The sequence below is a fragment of the Tachyglossus aculeatus genome, chromosome 3 (assembly GCF_015852505.1).
Source record: "Tachyglossus aculeatus isolate mTacAcu1 chromosome 3, mTacAcu1.pri, whole genome shotgun sequence".
Classification (NCBI taxonomy): domain Eukaryota; kingdom Metazoa; phylum Chordata; class Mammalia; order Monotremata; family Tachyglossidae; genus Tachyglossus; species Tachyglossus aculeatus.
In genome coordinates this window covers 57,702,063-57,718,041 of record NC_052068.1, presented here as the reverse complement: position 1 = coordinate 57,718,041, position 15,979 = coordinate 57,702,063, and the positions used below count along the sequence as shown (strand labels likewise).

General features: G+C 40.5%; 1 protein-coding gene across 3 annotated transcripts in view; it reads left to right on the top strand.

Annotated features, from left to right (window-relative positions):
• The window catches only part of RICTOR (RPTOR independent companion of MTOR complex 2), a 139,586-nt gene that overhangs the window by 73,177 nt on the left and 50,430 nt on the right, over positions 1–15,979 (top strand). For all 3 annotated transcript variants that reach the window (XM_038743314.1, XM_038743315.1, XM_038743313.1), the window contains exons 6-11: positions 663–726; positions 6,780–6,906; positions 7,919–8,088; positions 10,005–10,072; positions 11,748–11,815; positions 13,661–13,743. In XM_038743314.1, the coding sequence (XP_038599242.1) occupies positions 663–726; positions 6,780–6,906; positions 7,919–8,088; positions 10,005–10,072; positions 11,748–11,815; positions 13,661–13,743 (580 nt within the window). The remainder of the gene's footprint in view (positions 1–662; positions 727–6,779; positions 6,907–7,918; positions 8,089–10,004; positions 10,073–11,747; positions 11,816–13,660; positions 13,744–15,979) is intronic.

The following is a 15,979-nucleotide window of genomic DNA, read 5'->3' as shown; positions in this document are numbered from 1 at the left end:
TCTTTGAGACGTGACATCCACAGTAATTTCTTGTCCTTTTAACACGTTGTTACCTGCAACAGAAATAGCCGTGCCCTTTGAAGGAGAAGAACCAATAACTTAACAAATGGGAATTTAGGTAAAGTAAGAGTATGTCGAGGAGTTTTCCAAATGAATCAGGAAATGAAAATTTTATAACCTCTCTCTACCTTAAGGATTTTTTTTTTTTAAGATGAAAATGCATTAGTGATGCCTGGCACAGTTTGGATCTCATATATCAGCCCAAATAAAGTGTGACAGGGAAATCAATTCAATTGCCAGTAAAAATTTTGCTAAGGCAATGTCTTTTGAAAATATTCCACCACATTGCACAAATGTGTTCTGTCTGTGAAAAGCACTGGGGTTGTGAAATTTGTTGCAGCAATGTTTGGTTTATCCTAGGGGCTTTAAAAGGGAATGGATGTTGAAATGTACCCATTCAGATGAGTGTTTCTCTTTGGGCATGCTGGCCATTGAAATGTGAATTTCAGTTCTTGACTCGTGAGGCCAAATAAAATGTATAGGACGGTCTATAAGCATTTTTAGTACGCCTCTCACAGCCAGATTTATTGCAGAATTATAATGTAGAGAAAATAAGATGCTCTCCTCAAGGTCGTTTTGTTGAACATTTTCGTATCATTTAGGTGCATCGATATACAGCAGAGCAACGAGGTTGAGCGGACACAAGCACTTCGATTAGTCAGAAAGGTATGCCAATTTATAAATTTCATAAGATATTTATCATCAGTTGTATAAGCTTTTTTTCCAGAATGTGATGTTTTAGAATCTGATTTGGAGATGTGGCGGAAGAGTATGGAACTAGTTACTGAATGCGGGCTAACACAGAAGCACTTTGATGCTCACCCCACTCCCAAAGTACTTACGGAAATATCCTCATGCTTTACTATTTCCACTGTCTTATGTCCATTTTAATGTCTCTCCCCCTGTAGTCCATAAGCTCCTTAAAGGCAGAGAGCCCCTCTACCAAGTCTGTTATATTGTATTCTCCCAAGGGGTTTGTTACAATATTAAGCGCTCAGTAAATACCATTGATTGGTTAAGTGATGGAGTACTCCTAAGAACGCCTTTTAAACGTGTTTCAAGCAGAATGGCAACGTCACTCCCATACTATCCTCAGTAGTTCATTCATTCATTCAGTCGTATTTATTGAGCGCTTACTATGTGCAGAGGACTGTACTAAGCACTTGGAAAGTCCAATTTGGCAACAGATAGAGATAATCCCTACCCAGCAGCGGGCTCACAGTCTAGAAGGGGGAGACAGACAACAAAACAAGTAGACAGGCATCATATGTGTGACAGGGATGAAACCACTTCCTTATTTTTACCAAGAAAATTCTATGGATCTACCACCAGAACGATTGCAGATGGAGGTGGGGCGTTCTAAGAGAGATGTGTCCATGGTGTCTCTGTGGGTCGGAGACGACTCGACATTGTAAGACGAGACAAGGAATGAAAAACGCGATTGACATGGCATAATCCACTCTGTCTCTAAGCAGTATCTTTGACAGGTTCTCAATCCCGAAGAGTCAGGACTAAGGCCACCTGTCCTAGGCGGGAAACTCCCTCATCAACATTGCAAAGGGAAACTATTGTCACTGTAAAACACTTTGCCCTGTGGAAATTGAATTGAAGCAGTTACAAATTAATTCCCTTTTAAGTGCCTATGACAGGTGGGAAGTTGTTTCCAAACCGTCTTCTCCCTACTGCTTCTAGACTGTGAGCCCGCTGTTGGGTAGGGACTGTCTCTATATGTTGCCAACTTGTACTTCCCAAGTGCTTAGTACAGTGCTCTACACACAGTAAGCGCTCAATAAATACGATTGAATGAATGAATGAATACTACTTTATTTGCCTTGTAAACAGTGGTTGACGCAGTGGGTTTTTTGGAAACCAGGAAGGTTTCCGTGAAGCAACTGCAGGCGTATACGGGAAGCAGCGTGGCCTAGTGAGAAGCAGTGTGCTCTAATGGGTAGGGCACGGGCCATAATCCTAGCCAGACTGACTGCTGAAGAATATCATTTGTTGAACACTCCCACAGTGCAGCTTTAGAGCACATTTGACAGAACCGTATATCAGTAGCATTTAAATGCTTAATCTGTTCAGAGCACTGTATTTAGAGCTTGAAAAAGTACAATAAAATGAGTAGACATGATTCCTTCCCTCAAGAAGCGTACAGTCTAGCCTGGGGTCTTTGCAGCACATCAGGTACCAAAATAATAAAAATAATAATAATGGTATTTGTTAAGCGCTTACTGTGGGCCATGCACTAAGCGCTGGGGTATATACAAGGTAATCAGGTTGGTGGGGCTCACAGTCTTAATCCCCATTTTACAGATGAGGGAACTGAGGCACAGAGAAGTTATGTGACTTGCCCAAAGTCACACAGCTGACAAGTGGCTGAGCTTGGATTAGAACCCGCGACCTCTGATTCCCAAGCCCATGCTCTTTCCACTAAGCCACACTGCTTCTCCAAAGTGCATCACAACCTTTATTTTAGCTTTCACAGACAGTTCAGGAGCATTTGGCACCATCAGTAGATCTGGACTCGGAAAATTACTTCTTAATCCGGCAGCTCGCTCTCCAACTTCTGGTTGTTGCCTTTGCCTCCCCTGGAGTTGGAGCAAAGAAACAAGGCCATTAGCTTCACCCCCAAAGGTCTGGGGGTAGAGTGGGCAGCTGTCACCAGCCTGCCTCTCTCCTGGAGCTGGTTGGGACTGGTGGAATTGTGGTATGGCTGCCACCCAGCAGGGCCACACTATCCCTGGGTTTTAATAATAATAATAGTTATGGTATGTGTTAAGTGCTTACTATGTGCCAAGCACTGGGATGCATACAACGTAATCAGGTTGTCCCACCTGGGCTCGCAGTCTTTATCCCCATTTTGCAGATGAGGGAACTGAGGCACAGAGAAGTTAAGCAGCTTACCCAAGGTCACCACAGCCAGATTAGGAGCCAGATTAGAACCAGTGTCTTCTGTCTCCCAAGCCTGGGCTCTTTCCACTAAACCACACTGCTCCTGGTCTTGTCCCTATCTGCGGCTGGCAGCACTCCTGCCCCATCGCTGTCAAAGTTGGGCAAGTAGCCTGGGTCCTTCCCTGCCCCTCCTAAATCTACATTGCCTCTCACTTTCCCCAACTCCAAACCCCTCCTCACATTTTCCCCTGCTAGATTTCAAAACTCTCCCCTCCAACAGGCCTTCCCCAATGTTATCCACCCCCTGAATAAAATCAATTGATCATCAGCCTGTAGCGCATATGTACAGGTGCCTGGAACACAGTAAGCACTTAACAAATTCCAGAATCATTATTATTCACTTATACCCCTGCCCTTGGGTATGAATGGGTGTTTGAGTGAACATTCAGCTTTTTGATTCTGATCTTGTTCCTTGTATTTTCTGTCTGTCTTCCCCCATCGGAGTCCACCTTCCTTGTAAGGAAAGAATGTGTCTTGTGTTTTCGATGTACTTTGTCAAGTTTCCAGCGTAGTGCATTGCACAGTGAGGCTCAGAAAACTCCGTAAAAACAAGGACATGGGTGGTCGTCTCGACCACATCTTTTCTTTGATTTGTCTTGTGACTCTGGGTCTGTGGCTCGGGGAGCATTCCTTTGCCCTACCCCTTTGAAATCCCCACTCAAAATTGTAAATTGGCACCTGTAGTTATGGGGACATATTTCCATGCCAGCAGAGACTAATGAGGTTTAGTTAACAGGGATTAAGGCTAAGGATTTTGGGCCATTTGGGATTTAGATGGGAAAAGATCTAAAGTCTAGGGCAATCCAGAGAGGAGGATTTAAAGGAACATCCAAACCCAGTTAATCTCTGATTATTCTGGGCCTGATTATGCATTTTGTGGACTGTCCAAATACCCTTGTGTCCCTCTTTTTTTTTTTCTTTTTTTTCTGCATGCTCTTTGAGGGATTGTATCACACTGTGTTCCTTCAGGTATCTTTTTCCCTCCTTTGAAGACAGTAAGGTTTACAGAGAACATTGGCTTGATCTGATGATGACATTTTGTTGTTAGGTTCATTTCCTCGAAGCTCCTTAGCATTTACACATGGGTATGAATAAAGAGGGGGAGGAGGTGAAACTTAAGTCAGTTTTACCACTTGGTGCCAACACTGTTAGTCCTGGTTTGGTGTGGGTGAAGGTTGAACATTTTGGCTAAAATTGGCTCTATATAAAAAGTTATCTATTGATTTCATTTACCCTTGTCACTCAATGTGGATAATCAAAAGTTAGCTCTGTTGATGTATTCGAAAGGAGCAGAGCCTCACTATTTGCAGAATTCAAAATATGATTTGAGGTTAGTGGCCATCTTAAATTGTATCGAATGCCCAAATTAAATTGATTTCCTTAAGGTAATATGTGTCTCATTCAGAATTTTTTCAGATTTTTTTTTTAGTTTCAAAAGATGTTTAATAGCCATTTTCTGAAATGCTTTGAGCCAAGGTCAGAATTTCATCTGTAGAACATTCAAGTGATAGAGTACAGAGAAGCCAGGTCAACCGTTCAGTAATTGTTACTAGAACGGTATTTAAATGCTGAGACTTGTCAAGAAGAGAGAGCCCTAGGGCAAGCTACCATGCCTCCAGGTTTAAGAAAGCCACTCAAAATGGAGAGCCAGGATATGAGGAAATAACCAGGTTAAGGATGTAACAACCACCATCCATTCCTATCTTATTTCTACCGGTAATTCCTTAGGGTTATTTGATTTCTTTTTTTTTTTTTAAGCTAAAGCTATTCTAATAACTTAGTGACTGTCTAACAAGAAAACACCCCAGTTGGCATGGCCTATCTTTCCCAACATTCATTCATTCATTCATTCAATCATATTTATTGAGCACTTACTGTGTGCAGAGCACTGTATTAAGCGCTTGGGAAGTACAAGTCGGCAACATATAGAGACGGTCCCTACCCAACAGTGGGCTCACAGTCTAGAAGGGGGAGACAGAGAACAAAATAAAACATATTAACCAAATAAAATAAATAGAATAAATATGTACAAATAAAATAGAGTAATAAATGCATACAAACATATATACAGGTGCTGTGGGGAGGGGAAGGAGGTAAGGGGGAGATGGGGAGGGGGAGAGGAAGGAGGGAGCTCAGTCTGGGAAGGCCTCTTGGAGGAGGTGAGCTCTCAGTAGGGCTTTGAAGGGAGGAAGAGAACTAGCTTGGAGGATGTGCGGAGGGAGGACAGTCCAGGCCAGGGGGAGGATGTGGGCTGAGGGTCGATGTCGGGACAGGCGAGAACGAGGCACGAAGAGGAGATTAGCGGCAGAGGAGCGGAGGGTGCGGGCTGGGCTGGAGAAGGAGAGAAGGGAGGTGAGGTAGGAGCGTATCAGACAAGCATAAAGATACCCTAAGATGTTAAATTACATTTAAAATGAAATTCCAACACGAGGGGTTGGGAAGCCTAAGATTCTCCTTCTGCCATCTCAGAAGCCACTTTATTGTCTTGGAAGAAATAGAAGCAGCAACTGGAGTTGAAACTGGGTAGAAGGGAGGCAAGAGATGGACTGCCCATCATAGTCACCCTAGATACCAACTTCTAGAGTTCCTGGTACAGACTTCCAAATTTGAAGTGGACAAGGAGCTGAAAATGTAAAATTCTGAAATTTTTTCTCCCCCATCGTGAATTAAAATGAATAGCAAATTGTATTTCCTGCCTTCAGGTGGATTTCACTTAAACTGTTCTGGGCTGATTCATATCACCTTTTTTTTTGCTCTTAATCGTCTCCAGGAATCACAGTTTATAGCTCTTTGATAATCTGTATGAGCCAATTTCATAACAATAGGAATAATGAATATGTTCCCTCTTTACCAGGAAAAAAAAGCCTTAATAGCTAGTCTGCCTATAGTCTCACATATTTTTGTATTATAATTAATGTTTTGCATCACAGAGGCCCCGGAATAATTGTGTAATTGCCTAGAAAGGCACCAAATATTTGAATGTCAGCAGTTAGTGAAGGATGGGAAAACTTTCAAACTGGTCATCTGAAGTCATTAATAAGGAAGTTCTCATTTGGAAGCTAACAATTATCTGCCAGAGCAGTTTCTTAGTTTATTTCCAAAAAATCTAAAAGCAGGGTGCCCCCTTTAGAAAATAAACATGAAAATTCTCCCTAGAGGAGCCCATTTAGTAAATGAATAATTTCACAAAGTGTTTTATGAATATAAATAATGGTTGTGTGCCTGTGTCATTCAGTTTTCCGAAGTGAAAGATACTGGTTCATTATTTGCAGTTAACAGCCTTTCATTACATTGGTATGTGTTGCTTATGTGAACTAGAAAGATTTGTTTCGAAGAGGAGGAAGGAATTATTAAATCTTTTTCAAGTGTTTCCATTTTCATCGCTTATCTCATCACCTAATTCACATTGCATCATTACCCTTATCTTTAATATTTGAATAATAATAATGGTATTTGTTAAGCACATACTATGTGCAAAGCACCGTTCTAAGCGCTGGGATAGATACAAGCAAATCAAGTTGAACACAGTCCCTATCCCATGTGGGGCTCACACTCTCAATCCCCATTTTACAGATGAGGTAACTGAAGAACAGAGAAATTAAGGGAGTTGACCGAGGTCACACAGCAGACCTGACTCCCAAACCTGTGCTCTATCTACTATGCCATGCTGCTTCCCCAATTTTAGGGATTGGGGGAGATACTTCTAGAGATATTTTGTTGTCTCCTGATAGTAATAACTCCTTTCTGCTTTTTTTATTGCTCTACAGATGATTACTGTGAATGCTTCCCTATTTCCTAGCTCCGTAACTAATTCTTTGATAGCAGTTGGAAATGACGGTCTTCAAGAAAGGGACAGGATGGTCCGAGCCTGCATTGCAATTATCTGTGAACTAGGTAAGAATGTCATATGAAAGTAAAAAATTGTACGTTGAGTATGAAGTCTACGAGTAGAGCTGTCTGCCTGTTTTTTCCAGGCATAGTGTTTGCGGTTGGGGAGGAGAGGCAAGCAAAAACGAGGCACATGTCTAAAGGGGAAAGACGAAAGCAGTGAGGCCAACAGAATAGAGGTGTAGAGAGAGACGGGAAGGAGATGCAGTGATTGAGACAGACTCAAAGTGCAGAGAGAGACAGAAAGGTGCAGAAATTCTCTTTTCCCCCTGCCATCCGTCTTTCTCTCTCCCCACCCTTCTCCCCGCCTTTTCTAAAATGACATTTTCTCTGGAGGGTAGTATCCAGTAGAAGCTGGGCAGTTAATAACCAACCTCATTGGCTAGGAGTTTTACATGCCTGCTGACTAGAGCGTGCTTTAGGATATCTTCTGTGAGGAAATTATTAAAGGGAAAAATGAGTAAAAACATAGTCTCTATGTTAGAGAGAATTTTTGTTTACAAAAGTTAGTGGATTAAAATAAATATATCAGATTTTATCAAAATGATTTCTTTTTTTCTAAGCTGTTTTAGGTGGTATTGTAATATTATTTAGGTGGCATTAGGTATTTAGCGTATTTTTTCTAAGGTATTTTAGGGCGAACTATAGCTACTAAACGGGCAGCCTGTACATAAAAATTCAATGTGTTATATGAGAAGGGTATTCTGGTACTTGTAGTATAAGATTTAGTAACATAAAATCACCAGTCCTTGGGGCACATGTAAATGTATAGGTATGCCGGTATTTGGAGAGCAAATGGCATAACACAATGGAAAGTCAAGGAAACATATTTAAATATATTGGGAAATTGCTCTTTCTTTCAGTATTAATCCGCATAAAGTTGTCTTGTAAAAAAAAAAAAACTGTTCTCATTCGGTCTTTGAAAAAGTGTTTTTAGCAAATGTTCTATTGTAGAAGTTCCTTATAATAATTTCTAATTTCTGTCATTTATCAGATGTGTGTTTTGCTCTTTTTCTAGCACTTCAGAATCCAGAAGTGGTGGCTCTTCGAGGTGGGCTTAGTACCATCTTGAAAAACGTAATTGATTGCCAGTTGAGTCGAATCAATGAGGCCCTTATTACCACAGTTTTACACCTCCTTAATCACCCAAAGACCAGGCAATATGTGCGAGCGGATGTAGAATTAGAGGTAGAAATTTCATTTATGTTTTCTTCTAAAGTTATAATATCCATCGTTAGTTGAAGTCCACAAATGAATATATCAATGCCCTATCATTTCAAAGCCCAAATTGAGACAGTCTTACTTTCAGTATTTTTTTTTTATTTTTAGTAGAATTGCACTGTATATTCGTTGGGATACGGAATTCTGGAATGACTATTTCTCTGAACCTTCAAATCCTTATCTTATCATTTTTCTCCTTGTCCTCCCTCTCCCTTCGAAGAAAATGTATCTGCTGATTAGTTGTTGAACTTCAAGCACTTCTTATAGCTGTCATAGAGCCAACAGTGTTGCATATTTAGCAATTCTGTGGGGGTTGTGACTGTTGAGTAGATGAAGTTAAAGTTAACATGTAACATGAGTTGTGAGGTTGTGTACAGTGCTCTCGTTGAGCTTTGATTTTAAGTCCACTGACAGCCCTGGGCGTAAGCTGGAATTTTTGGCACGCTACAATGTATGACTTGTTTTAAATCTGTTACAAATAAGTAGAGTAAGCTTTAACTTTGAAATATGAGAGTTGGGTACAAAGAAAAGGATAGTAAACTGTTGCTTATCCATTTCCCACATAATTCATCCGCAGATTTTCCAGGCCGAAAATAAGATTGCAAAAGGCCACAGTAGATAAAGCTACCAGTATCTTTATATGTGGCCTGGACCGCTGTGCTTTTATTTGTCCTTGACTTTTTCCACACACAAGAGTTCTTGTAGGCTGAATTGAAGTTTGGTAGAGATTAGAACTACTGCTGCCACCCCTCAGCCTGATTCTGTGATCCCTTCCCCCCCGCCACCTTTCCTCATTCAGTAGCTCTTTCTGGTTGCTGGTAAAATCTATTCTCTTTTGTGTGTTTCCAGTTCTCTAATTTATATGACTTCCAAACCAAATCAAGAAGGCTCCCATGAGCTAAGAGAAACAGACTGTCAGAGAAGCAGCGTGAAAAGAGCTTGGGCTTGGGAGTCAGAGGATGTGGGTTGTAATCCAGGCTCTGCCACTTGTCGCTTTGTGACCTTGGGCAAGCCGCTTAACTTCTCTGTGCCTCAGTTACCTCATCTGTAAAATGGGAATTAAGACTGTGAGTCCCGTATGGGATAACCTGATGACCTTGTATCTTCCCCAGTGCTTAGACCAGTGCTTGGCACATAGTAAACGCTTAACAAATACCATTATTATTATTATCATTAATGACAGTGGGGCATCAAACATCCGAGAAAACAGAAGGTTTATAGAGTGTTGTCATGTCCAGCCCTCTATGTGATTTTGTGACGGTGACCTTTCCCGGGTCTCGTATCTGACGTCTTGGACTATTTCATTTGGGTCACATATATGACATATTTACTATCAGTTGGCAGGACACAATCACAAACAGTGATATCCTGGAAAACAGTCATGGAGCAATGTACACATATACACACATGATAAAATTGTACTATTATTGACGTCGTTATATATGCTGTTACAACCTTTTACACTCAGACCTGCACACTTGGGAATGTGTCTACCAACTCTGTTAAGTTGTTCTTTCCCAAGTACAGTGCTCTGCATCGCATAGGCTTTTGCTAAATGCAATTGATTGATTTTTTTTTTCCTTTATGGGAGGGGCATTGCTGTTTTATTTCATAAGTATTATTTGTTTTCATTGGAGTTTTTCCTTCCCATTCATGTGAGCTTTACATCCACTTTAGCATGAATAAACTATTATTATTATTATTGCTAATAATAATATTTATTGAGCACTTACTTTGTGCAAAGCACTGTACTAAGTGCTTGGGAGAATGCACTATAACGTCAGACACATTCCCTGCTATGATAGTACTGTTGTATGAAGAATGAATGAAATAGAAAACCAGAGGGAGAAAATACTTTTAATAACACCTTTCTGTATTTTTAGCGAATTCTAGCACCGTATACAGATTTTCACTACAGACATAATCCAGATACAGCGGAGGGGCAGCTGAAGTAAGTATCCTTTGTTTCATGATTAGATGTGAAGTTGCAGTTTCTAATAAAGCTTAATTTTTTAAAAAAATTCCGAGAACCAATTTTTTTATTTGGAGATCTCTATAATTTTCCATTGAAATCTGAGGGAGGGATGAACATGTTCAAGTAAACTGAAGGGTAATTGAAATGTGTGGTCTTTTTTGTTTGTTTCACTACCACGTAATTTGAGTTAAGGTGGCCATAAAACAACACGTTATGATTTTAGGTATTTAAAACCTTGGAAGCAATTTTTCAGCATTGAGATAAGTAGTTTCATAAACTCACGCATTTTATTAGTTGCAATTATGGTATGGATTTCAGGAGGTTTAAAATAATTTATAATATGGGGAAATATTTTTGAGTTTGCTTTTATCTGGGGGAAAAAGCTTAAATTCCAATATTCTTGGGTTTTATTTTAGCTTTTATTTTTATAGTTCACGGACAGCAGCACCTGCATGACAAGTGTTTCATTGGTAATATTACTCCTTTCCGGCACTTGCAAATGGCTAAATGAAGCCTTGTTGTTTCAGCTATTTCTTGGCACAATAATATTAATTATGGCATGTTAGGTGCTTATTGTGTGCAAGCACTGTACTAAGCACTGGGGTAGTTATAAAATAAAGTCAGTCGCAATTCCTGCCCCATATAAGCCTTCCAGTCTAAGGTGAGAGAGAAAATAGATTTTGGATCCCCATTTTATAGGTGAGGAAACTGGGTTGCAGAGAAGCCAAGTGACTTGCCCAAGGTCACATAGCAGGTAAGGGCAGAGTCTGGATTAGAGGAAAAACACATACACACTCACCCACCCACCCTGCTACTTCTCATGTCTAACCATTTTAAGACACTCAGTACATGTTATCAGACCTAATAATTCAGAATTTAGCAATCCACGTTTGGGGTTGGAAGTGAGGACCTGCGTTACAGAGAAATTATTAATGGCATTAACTATGAGAAATAAGCATGGGAAAAGGGAAATTTTCCAGAGAAGCAGCATCAGAATTTTAAAAGATTGAAATTTTCCAAGTATATAATGATGGTATTTAATAAGTACCTACTATGTGCTCAGCACTGATTTGGGTATAGGGTAATTAGATTAGACACCTTCCTATCCCATAGAGAGAGCAAGGATTTTATCCTCGTTTTACAGATGGTACTGAGACAGAGACCTGCCCAAGGTCACATAGCAGATAAGTGTCACTCCAAAATACATATTTATTCTGTTGAAAGCAGTAGCAATATTGACTAATCACACAAATGTAGTTGATTGTCCTAAATCCATTTGGGGACTGAAAATGTTAATAAAATATAAATTGTTTAATTTTTTGAAGCACTTTTTTCCTCTGAGTGAAGGGCTAAGATTTAAGACCTAATTTTTAAAAACTGGTTTGAGGCTAGAAATTGAATTCAGTTGAATAAAAACCAAAAATCCATACCCATTTATAATACTGTTGTTTAAGAATAAATGGATAATGGGAGTAAGGAAAGGAAACCAATGGGTGGAAGAATATTTTGGACAAGATTTTTCATTTAATTCATCATATAAACATTTGCAAGTTATTTAGACATGCAAAGAGCGTGAAAACTCTTTAAACGTTAACCTTTTGGCTGGCCATTTGATATCTCCTTTATGGTATTGTCTTTTTATTTTTAACAGAGAAGACAGAGAAGCACGATTCCTAGCTAGTAAAATGGGAATAGTGGCAACCTTCCGTTCATGGGCCGGTACGTTCTTCACTGATCTTTTCCCACCCTTAATGTGTGCTTAGGTGTGCTTAAGATATCTAAAGCGCTTAGGAAACATTTACTGGCCAACAAGTTCTGCTCTTCAACTCATCACATGTCTGATGCCAGCCAGGTTTCAGCCTAGTTCCGTGGAATGGCAGATACTCTGGGGGGGGTTGGTTTAGACCAACAGTGCCAGGATGAGTAGTTTAGTTTGGATTACTCGGGCATCTGTTCTAGTTGATGTGCCTTTCTGCTTTAGAAAAAAAAATGAGTATTTATTGAGCGCTTATTGTGTGCAGAGCACTTTACTAAGCACTTTAGACATGGGTGCCCATTATCAACCAGTCTTACTGGAGTCTTTGAAGCTGGTAATAACTGAGGACAAGTCTGCAAATCTGCTAATGGGAGTGACTATCTGGACCACAGAGTTGGACAAGGACTAGATAAGCTTTGGTCAGGCTAAAGGGCCCTAATACCTCACTGTATTTTCACTACCAGTGACATTTCCATGAAGTCGGTATTAGGTGGAATTCTTCAATATGTCCTTATACAATCTCCTTGAAGAACTCCAGCTGGGAATGCTTCCCTTGAGTCTTCAAAGGCTAAGAAAAGGGACATATCAAATAATCATTGCTGTCGTCTCTTTCTCAGATGCCTGAGGTTTAATATTTTATAGTCAGTGTAATCAGCACAAGGATTTAATATACCCCCACTCCTCCAGAAGCACGTTTGTAAAAAAAATAATAATAATAAGGGCATTTAAGGGCTTACTAATAAGTAATAATTATGGTTTTGTTAAGCACTTACAATGTGCCTGGGACTGTACTAAGCTCTGGGGTGGATACCAACAAATCGAGTTGGACATAGTCCCTGTTCCATGTGGGGTCACAGTCTCAATCCCCATTTTCCACATGAGGTAACTGAGGAACAGAGGAGTGAAGTGACTTGCCAAGGGTCACACAGCAGACAAGTGGCAGAGCCGGGATTAGAACCCATGACCTTCTGACTCTCAGGCCTGTGCTCTATCCACTAAGCCGTGCTGCTTCTGTGTATTTAAGAATACTGTGTGTTAAAGTGCTGGAGTGGATAGAAGGCTGTGAGATCAGACCCTATCTCTGGCTCACAGAGGGTTTACAGTCTTATCATATCCCCATTTTAGTAGAGGTTAGGTGACTTGCTCAAGGTCACACAGCATGACAGAGGCAGATCTGGAACTCAAGCCCTGGCCTCCTGAGTCTATCATGTGCTTGATGCACTATACCATTCTACATCTCAGTTTTTCCTGGCGTGGGCAGTGTAGATTATTATGTTGGTGGCATGGGGCCTAGCGAGCATTTTCTATTTTACTATGGCTGTATTTTAATAATAATGGTATTTGTTAAGCACTTATTATGTGCCAAGCACTGTACTAAGAGCTGAGGTAGATACAGAGTAATCAAGTTGTCCCACGTGGGGCACACAGTCTTAATCCCCATTTTACAGATGAGGTAACTGAGGCACAGAGAAGTGAAGTGACTTGTCCAAAGTCACACAGCTGATAAATGGCGGAGCCGGGATTAGAACCTTTGACCTCTGACTCTCAAGCTCATGCTCTTTCCACATGTGGGGTGAGACTCTTGTCACTTAAAACCGATGTTATTGTAAGGGTTTGCTGAATTTGAGGTTTAAAATAAGAATGACACAAAGAAATACATAGTGAGCATATGATGTCACTAGGCATTTATTCAGTGGAGCAGTCATATCACTGAGATAATGACAGTCCCTTTAGGATACAGCCTAACCCTTAGTTTAATTTACACTTGGTTTTTGATGGAGGTTCATCGTTCTTCTTTTATTTTCTAGGTATTATTAGTTTATGTAAGCCTGGGAACTCTGGGATCCAGTCTTTAATTGGGGTACTTTGCATACCAAATATGGAAATTCGGGTAGGTAAAAACTTTTCAGTTGTTATTCCTTTCCTTGCTTTCCAGCCAAGGGAGTTACTTAATACAGGTTATGAAATTGCTTTCTGATGGATTTATACCAAAACCTTTTACCTCATGAGTTGTTGATTCTGACCATCTGTGTTAACTCATTTAAAATATAAGAATGCCGTTTAGTTCTCCAGGACTAAAATATCAAGTAAATGATTCTAAAAGCTGTGTGGAATCCAAACAGAGGAATCTTAACATCTCTGATGAGAGATGACGACAAATCACAAAAGTCAGTGAATAGATATTTATTGGGTGAATAGCACACTTGAAATCAAGAATTTTTACATCAGAGGAGCAGTCATTTCCCGTCCCCCTAAATTTTAAAATGACTCGTATGTAAGGCAGCCTAGCGTCATACAAATAAGATGTCATCAGTAGCATTTCTTGAGCACCTACTTAATGCACGTACTGTATTAGGTATTTGGGAGGGTAGAAATGGAAGAAACGATCCCTGCTTTCAAGGAGCGTAGAGTCTAGTACAGGAGATAGAGATTTGAAATGACAGCTAAAGGGGGTAATAGAGTGTACCCTCAGGGGTGCGGTAATTTAAATGCTGAGGTGGCCTCGAAGGGCCAAGGTGACAGTTATACAGGTGGCAGTGCAGAGTGGGAAGATAAAAGATTACTCAGGGAAGATATCCTGGAGGAGAGGTGATCTCTGAGTGTCTTTGAAGATGGGGGCAACAGCTTATTATTTTTAAAAGTGTACAAAAAATTGTATATAACTTCATATACGCTATTTGGTTATAAATAAAAGCATTGAAGGTGACAGTCTGAATCTGAGTAAGAATAAATTGTGAATCCATTTCCCGGTCCTGTAATGATCACCTGCTGCCTTAGTAGATTGAGAACTTAGATGTGTATTCAAAAGCATTGAACAGTCAAATGTAAGCCGAGTCAAAATTGTTCTGAGTTAATACAGTTAAAACAATTTGGCATTAGCTTTAATCCCTTCTGGAGCCGAGGGGATCGGCGGGCGGTATTTGAAAATTGCCTTTCTTATACTCTTTAAGAATGGAAAACTGGTGGTGATCTGGCCATTCTGACTTTAAGTGTGTTGGAAAAAGTCTAATTAGAAAAAGTCACTGTAAAAGAAAAAATCTCCTTTGGACAAATTTACTCCCTTAAGCTGAAAGTCAGTGAAAACTATTTTGCTGGTTACCTCAGAAACTTCACAGTTTTTGCCATAGATTCTAGCAAAATGTATATCAAACCTCTTTTACAGAAATACGTACTCCATAAAAGCAAGTCAACGTTAGGCTTCCTAACTCTCGCCAGCGAGGTGAGAGGGGAGAGGAATGGGCCCAAAGACTTGCAATTGCCAGGGCCCTGATACCCTGGCTTTGAGTCAGTCACATTTGCTGCAGCTGTTTTCCTTTCTGCTCTTGGCTAATCATGACTATAAAGGGAGAGAGCGTAGATTGTATTGCAACTCCTGAAACTCTGCTTCCTCCAGCTATCATTCTAAATGCAGACTCAACCCAGTAGCTCCCGTTAACTCCATGTTATTCGCTCTGGCGTCAGTCAGCCAATTGTATTTATTAAGCGCTTACTGTGTGCGGGGCACTGTATTAAGCGCTTGGGAGAGTACAGTATAACAGACACATTCCTGTCCACAATGAGCTTGCAGTCTAGAGGGGGAGACAGGCATTAATATAAATTAATAAAATTACAGGTATGTCCGTAAGTGTTGGGAGGCTGGGAGGGGGGACGAATAGAGGGAGCGAGTCAAGGGAACACAGAAGGGAGTGGCAGAAGAGGAAAGGAGGGCTTAGGCAGGGAAGGCCTCTTGGAGGAGATGGGCCTTCAATAAGGCCTTGAAGGAGGGGAGAGTAATTGAGAAGCTTATGTGTTAAAGGCATGTACAAGCTAGCTGTCATTGGCCAACCTGTTAGAAATGGACTTGCACTGCCAACTTATGTTCAGGTGTAAGCCATTAAAAATGTTTTTCTTTATTCACCCATCCCAGTGATCCCCTGTATCCTGAATGCTCCAAACCCCTTCTTTCCCCCTTCTTTTCCCGGTGGGCCAGATCAAAATGGTCCTGCCCCCTGCCTCTCTGTTTTTTATTGTTTTCCCCCTACTTGTATTTGTTAATGATAATAATGATGGCATTAATTAAATGCTTACTATGTGCCAAGCACTGTTCTAAGTGCTTACTATGTGCCAGGCACTGTAGTAAGTACTGG